We start from the raw sequence: 9,801 nt of genomic DNA, 5'->3' as shown, positions 1-9,801 counted from the left end.
TAATATGAGAAACAAAATGAGACAAAATGATAGATAGTGGAAACCAGAGACAGATTAGACACCAAATGAGATAGAGACAATATGTAATATACAAAATGACTGAGAGAGAGAGAGAGAGAGAGAGAGAGAGATTGCCTTAATGGACTTGAATTTAAGCTCAAAACGATAATGGGGCTGACATTCAATGATCCGGGTGAATATGCGTTTTTTTGTTATTTTTTTCAATATTTTAACCGCCCAAAATCGGTCCCTCCCTCAGCCCCCTGGTCTCAGCAAAGCCCGGTGCTGCTGTCAATCATTAACTCATGTACATTACCTTCAGCACTAATTAAGTGAAGGTTGGAGTCTAGTATCCAATCAGAGAAAGGCGGGGTCTGAACACAGGTGTGATGATTTGAATTCAGTGGAGCTGGGCGAATTCAGGAGCACGGTTTTTTGTTTCTGAGGCAGTCTGTTCTGGTTCATGACCGCATGAAGTTTTTTTTTTATTATTATTATTAATGAACGCTCTACTGTCCGTGTGAAAGATGAGCGCACGACAGCTGAGAGCAGATGTCATGCATGTGCCTGAGCGCGAGCTCATGGCGGATATTTTGTTACGGGAGACGGATGAGTCGTCACTTCCGGTGCATGTCACGATTACTAAGTGGGTGCGTGAGAAGAATGGCGGGTACACGGCCACGGAGAACCGGGAGAACACGGCGCAACGGAGACACCGCGCAAACGCCAAAGAGCGGCTCCGGGTGAGGGGGCTGTAAGCAACTGTTTAAAAACACTGCATGTTCACTGAAAAAAATAGTACAACCGCCCTTTCTGAAACAGCCCGCGACTTCATTGGGTTTGATGTCACACTGTGCTGGCCCATAACAAACAAAAATAATACAAATTAACATAACTGGCAAAAATTGTTACAAGAACTGATTAACATGTTACTATATTTGACATTACAGTGTCTAACATTAAAACAACAACAAAAAAAACTAAACAATAGCTGACCATAAGAAAACAGACATATATAGGCATATAATATTTATGATTCTTGAGTATAAAATCCTTTTTAAGAACTCTTGAAGAACAATGGTTCATTCTAGAAACATGGCTAAAGCAGGAAGAATAGCTTTTAAAAAGTTACAGTAACTGCCAAACAATGAAAACTAAATAACTTTATTAACATCAATTATCTGTTAATGCTTGAGGGTCACAGTTAGTCCACAGTCCACCTGGAATAGCCTAACTGGACACAAGGCAGGAACACACCCTGCTCAGAGCACAATTCCATCATACACTTTCGGAAAAAATATACAGTAATTAGTTACTAAAGGTACAATGCGTGTAAATGTACCTTTTAAAGGTACAACTGTGGTGTTAATATCCAACTGTGTTCCCTAAAAGTACATTTATATACTCTTATCATGATGAAGGAGAGGCGATTATTTGTAATATTTCATTATAGAACTGTGCGAAAGTAAAAGAACATATCACAAGTACAGGGTGGCATGGTGGCACAGCAGGTAGTGTCACGGTTACACAGCTCCAGGGTCCTGGACGGGTCTCTCTCCGGGTTCTCCGCTTTCCTACCACGGGCCGAAAACACATGTTGGTAGGTGGATTGGTGACTCAAAAGTGTCCCTCGGTGTGAGTGTGTGTTGCCCTGCAAAGGACAGGTGCCTCCTCCAGGGTGTATTCCCGCCTTGCGCCCAGTGATTCGGGGTAGTGACCCACTGTGACCCTGAACTGGATAAGCGATTACAGACAACGAATGAATGAGTAAAGATCCTGGAGATAAAACTGGGTGTGTGAAATCAACACAACTTTAAAATATACAATTATTAGAGAATATAGTACGAACATGTTCCCTAACTAAAGGTACTAAATATGGATTTTCTGACATTGTAGGGCATCTCAGACCAGTGGACAATATTTTACCCAATCACTGCTGATTTTGACATGTGTTTGGAGGGTGGGTATTTAGGGGGGGAATACACACCCAAACACACTATAATCTTCACAGACAGCAACCCAAGACAAAGATTGACCCCAGGAGCTGTATAGCAGCAACAATACATCAAGTGCCACAAAAAGTTACTGAGTATAACTCTTCCATTTCCTCCTTCTCCTGTGTAGGCCACTCATGATTTAATGTTTTGTTTGCTCCTGCCTTTTACATGCGTTTGTATGATTAGTTACAGTAAACAAACGAGTGAACAGGCAATAGATGTCTGAAATTGTCTGCATATTGTTATTAGCATCAGACACGTATGCTATAGCACCCAGCAGTAAAGAGAAAAGTTCTCATCTGTAGTATTTTGTAGCTGTTGTTTCTAGATTGAACAGCTAAAATGTTAAATTATCTATAATCCCACCAAATTCCCTCAGAAATTGTAGTCCATAACCACAATTCTTGTCTGGTTTAGTTCATTTCCTGGATTTATTGTTCTTGTGAATGATCCAGTAATCTAAATTTCAGTCTAGCCTAGATTTAACTAGCTACAATGATATTTTCCAGGTCAGTAGTTTAGCATTAACCCAGTAAGTTTAAGCATGACCTTAGTGATACTGTGGCAGCCATTTGTTAGGATGAATTATGTCCATTATGCCCATTTGCACAACATCATAAGCCCTGCTCTGCAATGGTGTAATCAGTAGCTTTAATTAGCCTGTTAATTAGCCTTTTGTTTAGCCTGTTCTGTGATCCCACTATGAACTAGATCTAGACATTTAGCTAGACAAATAACTGTTCAGTAGAAGATTGTGTAATTTAACAACAGAGGCTTAAAGCAAATATATTGATGGGCAAAGCATGAAATAGTCAAGCCGTACTTGAACTTTCTGTCCAGTTGATAGACATGATTGGAATTGGAATTTGTGCTGAGTCACTTTTTTGTTCCTGTGATTTTTGAAGTAAAGCCAGAACCTTTTACATACTTTTCCAGTCTTTCCACTCAGGAACAAAGATCTGTCTCAGTCAGTGATGGGAGTGTTTCTGCCCTTGATTACAGTAGTCAGGAAAGCCATTGCCTGCTGCTTTAACCTGACCACTTTTAGTTGTCTAAGACTTTAAGTTGGAGGAGGGAGAATTATTTTCCCATTTTGATATCCTGTAAAAAAGTATTCTGGAATGAACTCCTAAATGTAATGTTTTAACTGCATTTTATGTTTCAAAATTAGCCATTTAAGAAAGGACATTATTAAATACTTTGTATATTTTAGATATATATAGTTCCTTATTATAATTTTTGTGTCGATATCCTCGACCATATGCTTAAATTGTTTGTTTTTTTATCTTGTTCTGTGGCTCCCTCTGCAGGTGAAGAGCTTGAACAGCATGTTTTCCTATCTGAGACGGATAGTGCCGGTAATGCCAAGGGACCGTAAGCCCAGTAAAGTGGACATGCTGAGGGCAGCAACCGAATACATCCGCCTGCTCTCCTCAGTGCTCAACGACACCAAGGCAAATGTGAGTGGAGGAATAGGGACTTTTAACAATACTAAAATTGTCAGGTGGGTAATAAGGCAAAAGTAAAACTGATAAAAGCATAATTTTATTTTAAGTTTACCCTAATACTCAGTATGCATCAAAATATTTGCGCATAAAATGTTCCAAGTCATTATGGACAGTTTCTGTTGCTCTGTTATGCAGTTTAAGCAAAATGAAAATACCTGGGGTCAAGCAGAGCAACATTCAAATATGGAGAAGACAAAGGTTTCTTTTTCATTTAACTCACTTCCTTTCCATTAAACATTCCCCATTTTATGCTGCCAATCAAAGAGAACCATTGTTATTATCAGGTATATATAACTGTGTCGGTCTTTAATTTTTACTCATTCTCACTGCTGATGTGAGTAGTAGATAATGGAGAGGGGAAAAAATTTGGTGTGAAACTTTGAAACAGTTCTTTTGATAGAAATTTATTGGCAGAGTAATGGAGAAGCAAATGAGCCCGTGGAGAATCTGAGCAGTCATTTAAGCTCCGATGACAGATGTGCTGACCTCTGGGACATGGATGAGGTGAGTTTCTTTCAGCTCTGTTCATTTTTCTCAGTCTGTTGTTTTGGCTGCAAACTCATTTACTCTTTCTCTCCCTGTATTATTTTTCTATTTTTTTTTCCAAATCGTACTACTTGTCTTGTGCCTTTCTTGTCTTTTTCTGTTATCATGTTTTTTCTTTAATCTCTGTTTCTTTCTTTTTCTCCCTCTTTCACTCACTCTTTTACTGTCCTGCTGTTACACCTTCTTTTCTCCTGCTCCAATCTTTTTATCCCTCTTGCGCTCATAATCATTTTTGTTCTCTCTCACTCTCCTGCTGTCTCTCTCTCTCAGGTTCTGGACTCTGTCTCTTCATCTCCGTGTGATGGATGGAACTTGACCACTCCTCTGGCCACTACAGCGTCAGCAGACGAGCCTGAGCTGAGCAATGTTCCAGTGCAATGCGTTGTCCCTGTCTACATTGTCCAGGTTGGCTCTGATCATGCCTTGGTAAGAGCACTGTGCCTAATGAGATGAGATGTCTAGCTCAGTGTGGTTCAACCCTGGTGCTGGGGACAGACTACTCTGCTGTTACAATTTAGTGATTTCCCTGCTCCTAGCACACACCTGAGCCAACTAATCATACCATTAACAACATCTGAGTTTAAGTTTATAGATCTGTTTACAGTCTGTTAAGTGATGTTGGGTCTCTCTACTCTTCAGCATATTGATATTTATCCAAGAAGTGCATATTAGCATAATTAGATGCTGCACAGATTGCTGCACACACGTAAATTAAATACAAGAATCAGCACAAGTAATCCGTATGCAGAATATTTGTTATTTTTGTGTTTTGAATAATGCATAAGGAGTGGCATGGTGGAGCAGCAGGTAGTGTCGCAGTCACACAGCTCCAGGGACCTGGAGGTTGTGGGTTCGAGTCCCGCTCCGGGCGACTGTCTGTGAGAAGTTGGTGTGTTCTCCCCGTGTCCGTGTGGGTTTCCTCCGGGTGCTCCGGTTTCCTCCCACAGTCCAAAAACACATGTTGGTAGGTGGATTTGCAACCCAAATGTGTCCGTAGGTGTGAGTGTGTGTGTGTTGCCCTGTAAAGGACTAGCACCCCCTCCAGGGTGTATTCCCGCCTTGTGCCTAATGATTCCAGGTAGGCTCTGGACCCACCGCGACCCTGAACTGGATAAGCAGTTACAGATAATGAATGACTAAATAATGCCTAATTAATATTGATTGGTTAGAGATATAATAGAAGCAGCAACTTCTTAAAGGTCAGTAACTCCAATGTGATTATGCAAATTTTTTAATTCTAATGCATTAGACACAACAGGTTATTTGATACAGACTCACAGCTCCAAGGTCCTGTTTGATGTGTATCCTCTGAGTGTTTCAGTGCTCTCACGTGGTTCAAAAACACATGCTGGTAGGTAGATAGCAGTGGTGGATGCTGGTCTTTCAAGGAGGGGAAGCTGAATTTCAGCCTACATCATAAAATGTGACAGTTTATTTATACATAAATTCTACCCTCTGTTCCTTTTCAAGAAAATGATCTGTGACACTGTCGTACCAACAAGGCGTCTTTTCCAGGGACTTGACTAGTGTCCTCTCAATGGCCAGCGGAGCTAGGCTGCTTAAACGGCCTTGGCCCATGTGAAGTGTGTCCGCCTGTGCTCCCACGGCTCTTTACACCAAAGGATCGCTGATTCTCTCATTTCGCTGTCAATCAAAAATGGATTCAGCCTCAGACAGATCATCCAATCATCATGCAGAAGCTGAGCGTCCGGGCCAGCCCACTGCCCCATAGACCCCCAGAGACGCTGAGCATCTGATGGGCGGGACAAAGCCCAGTATTTATCCAATCACTCGTCTCGTTTCCCTGCTTCGCTATTGAACTCTGTGGATGCTATTTAAAGCACTGTGAAGCTGCGGGAATGATTGACAGGAAAGCCGTTTCTTTACCAGTGATAAGAAGCTGATTCTGAACAAAAGTTGAGCGCGTTGTAGTGCATATTTATTCAATGACATGTACACACAACAGTATATATTTGATCACTTATTTTTTGACATTTTAGGGGAAGCTGAGCTTCCCTTGCAGTCTTAGAGCAATCGCTTCTAGTAGATAGGTTATTAATATGTAGCCATAGGTGTGAGTGAATGTTTGAGTGTGTGGTGCCCCATCCAGTGGTTGTTCTGCCCTGCTCCAGAACAGGATGAACAGGATGAAGCGGTTACAGAGGATAGGTAAAATAATTAATTACAGTGCCTTGTAACAGGAAAAGCAATCACATTACAGAAATATGCTATTTTGCACCACTATGCCTATAACTCTTTAAAGCAGTATATACAATTTGCTTCTGTAAATCCCTAATAACTCACTGTATACATTTTTCTTAAATGTTATTCAGAACGCTATTGTGATGTACATCTTTATATTATGGTTGTCTGAGGTTTGATGAGGCTTGGTGATTAAATGCTGATTGATTAAATGTTTCATAAATGAGTCAAGGACACAATTTATAGTCAAAGCAGTTTCCAGTCTGTTTCTAGGCAAATGACTCCAGCTGGCATTATCATGTGCTGAAAGCAGTATAAATATTTCAAAGTGTTACCTCATTTAGATAAATCATTGGCAAAGTCTGAGAATGTAAAAATAAATAGTAGAAGATAAGTCATATTCGCCTCCTCCTGCACCGGATGACTCATGTCAGCTGATTTATCGGGTATAAAACCCTACTGCACTAACCAGCTCACCAGATCTATGTACAGTACCAATGCTGATGAAAAGCATACCGTGACAGTTTAATGCAGCCACGCTGACATTGTGTAAGCTGTGACTTTTTATTATGACTAGTGTTGCCACATGTCCTTGTTTTCCCAGGATTGTTCTCTTTGTTTTACCGTCTGTCCCAGAAAATTAATCTTCTTCCTATTCGGGAAGCCTATTGTCCAGGTATTTCTGGAAAACGCACTTCCGTTCACATATTCATTAACCTTTAAATAAACATGTATTCTGCTATAGCATCAGTGTTCTCTTCCCTGCGCCTACATTGGCGTGGTCTGCTGGGCTCTGGGTTGCTGTAGCGGACGGATGCTTTTATTTGGTTGCTATGTAGGCTCTGTTCGAATACGTAGTGAAAACTCGCTCTCTAGACAGCTAGGTTAGTCTCCAACCCCTACCCCTGGAGCTTAGCCAGGATCACTGGTTGCAAAGCAGTCCAGACACTCTGGAGAGAGAGCCAGTCCATCACAGGTCATCATACTCTCACACTCACAGGTATGGACACTTTTACGCAGCCAGTTCATATATTGATATCTTTTTGGACACTGGGAGGAAACGGAGCACTTCAAGCTAATACAGGCAGCCGCAGGGAGAACGCAACCTTGCCTAGCCATGTTTGTGAACCATTTCCAATGGATTTTTTGTTCTCTTGAACTGTTCATTTATGTGATATTCACAAAGCCAGTCCCATGAAATGAAATGGATTAGAAAATTGAATGAGGAGTTGCATAATTATCTTTATCAGAGTGTCACCTCACATTTAGAGATGAAATTACAACCCACAAAGACAGTGAATTAAATCTGACTTAAAACGTATAAGGAAATTGGCTGCAGAATATGAAATGTGTGAACTGAAATGAGGCTGACTCCTGAGTGGTGTTTCACTTTGACTCCACTTTTCTTAAAACTCAAATGAGGAATTTTTGAAACAAGACCAGGAGCAGTTCTGAATCAATCTGCACATTTTTTATGTATTTTATATAGAGTACACTTAACATCAAACCCGAACTTGCTTCTTACAATGTCATTAAGCTTTGGAATTGAATGTTTTCAGTCTGTTTTCAATGCCTCGTTAGCATTAATGTTTATGAATCATTGATTCAGTGTAAAAACAGTCTTGGCAAATCAAAGCATTTTCCCTGCCAACATATTTCTCATTATGCGACTGCTATAACAGTGCAGTGCATTACTAGATATTTTGCTGGGTTTCAGTATTTGTTTAAAAAAAATAGTGCTTTATATGAGCACAATTTACCAGTGGAAAAAAATGTATTAATAAAATGATCTCAAAACAAACACACATTTGGAATAACCCGAATACGCTTGCAATGTTCTTGCAACAGTATCATAATGAGAAAACACCAATCAGCCCTAACATCAAAGCCGCCTCCTTGTTTCATCACCCTTCACTCATTTTATCTTATGTCATAGGTGCACTCTGCAGTTTTGCAATTAGAGTGTGTAGTGCATGTGTTGCTCTGCATACTTTGTTAGCAGACTTTAACCCTGTTATTCAGTAGTCAGTACAGGCTGTTCAGATCCAGCAGTGCAGCTGGAGTATTTAATCATCAAAGTTTCACTGCTAGATTGGGAATATTTCATCACTGATGAAGGGCTAGAGGCTGACCAACACAAACTGTGCAGCAATAGATGAGCTACACTCAAGGAAAGGATTCTGTATAGAACCCTAAACATGGGGAAAAAAAAACATTTGCATGGTTAAAGGGATCATTGCAACATAAAGCGGTTCTTCAGATTGATGGAGAATCTGCTATAGATGGTTGTATATCGTGTTTAGTCATACACAAGGTTCTTCGAGTGTTCAGGGTTCTATACAGAATCATTTTGTTTAGTAGAGAACACTTGTAGATCCATCATTTTTAAGTGTGAACTTGATCTACAAGGTGGACCAAAAGGTAAGAGTGTCTAACAGAGTGGACAGTGAGTGGTACACAGTGTTTAAAAACTCGAGCAGCATTGCTGTGTCTGATCAACTTGTAATGGCACAACACACACTACCATGCCATGCAGGTCTTAAGGGGATAGGTATGTGACAGCATAGTCCCCTGTAGAACTGACACATGAATATTCTATATTCTTTTAATTTACATAATTCACATGTTCTTACATTTCAGAACGATGTAATGACTTATCTTTCCATTGTAGGTGTATCAAGCGAGATGAGGATGTGACCACTTAATTTTTCCACAGCATGAAATGAATCCTTCACTCACAGTAGAAATGTGACTCAGAATGAAGATGTTTTTGTTTGTTTATTTTTTTCTCCCTCTCTTTTTAAATGTATGTTGTAAATGTATCTAAACTGCTACTGAAGTCATTTCGCAACCAGTGAGTCCTCTCAGTAGTTTGTTGGGGTATTTATTTTGTTTGTTCTCATGAGCACTATCTAATAAACATCCACAAGCAATGCACTGAAGTTCCTATCACTGAATCAGCAAATGTCCCTAACAGAAAATGATCTAATCTTCTGGGGAGAGTGTGAAACAACACGTTGTAGTTTTTATTTTATAACTTTAAAAGGATTTCGGCGAGAGAAATATTAAAACAGGCTCATCTAATATTTCATCTGACAACAACAGTATTAATATGTAACAGCTTGTAACTTTCTGGCAAGACCTTAAGTTTAAAAAGTAAAAATTTAGTGAGGTCTTCACTTCAACTTATTCCAGAGGTATTAGATAGTGCTCCATCATTCCACAGAACAGTTCCGCTGCTCCACTGCCCAGTGTTTGAGGGCTTAATACACATTGGATATATTGGCTATTGACCTGTGCAGCTGTTCCGGAGCATTCTACTTCATGTAGTGCTTTTCTTTAGAGATTATACAGGCTGTGTGTGTTCTCAGTGGATGACCATGAAAGTAGCTGGGCGAATCATTTTAAAAAGTGCAAATAAACATTTGAAAATATTGTGCCCTGTACCTACTGTTCAGAGAGAATTCAAGCGAAAGTGGCACATGTCACATCCAGAATTACCCCTCAGGCAAGGTTACTGCACCAGACTCAAGGGCTGTTTGTGACTC

At 40.1% G+C, this 9,801-nt stretch overlaps 1 protein-coding gene across 2 annotated transcripts; it reads left to right on the top strand.

The window, feature by feature from the left end:
* Nucleotides 1-416: 416 nt before the first annotated feature.
* On the top strand, nt 417-9,201 carry LOC136677230 (factor in the germline alpha-like). Of its 2 annotated transcripts, XM_066654701.1 has the most exons (6): nt 417-743; nt 3,308-3,457; nt 3,641-3,703; nt 3,920-4,009; nt 4,322-4,477; nt 8,925-9,201. In XM_066654701.1, the coding sequence occupies exons 1-6, from the start codon at nt 528-530 to the stop codon at nt 8,940-8,942; spliced, it is 693 nt and encodes a 230-aa protein (XP_066510798.1). In that variant the 5' UTR covers nt 417-527; the 3' UTR covers nt 8,943-9,201. The 2 variants fall into 2 exon arrangements, with proteins under 2 accessions (XP_066510798.1, XP_066510799.1); XM_066654702.1 differs by lacking the exon at nt 3,641-3,703 and having other exon boundaries at nt 419-743; nt 8,925-9,200.
* The last annotated feature ends 600 nt before the right edge of the window (nt 9,202-9,801 follow it).

This window comes from Hoplias malabaricus, chromosome X2 (assembly GCF_029633855.1).
Source record: "Hoplias malabaricus isolate fHopMal1 chromosome X2, fHopMal1.hap1, whole genome shotgun sequence".
NCBI lineage: Eukaryota > Metazoa > Chordata > Actinopteri > Characiformes > Erythrinidae > Hoplias > Hoplias malabaricus.
The sequence above is the reverse complement of the archived record's forward strand: the minus strand, read 5'-3'. Positions and strand labels throughout refer to the sequence as shown.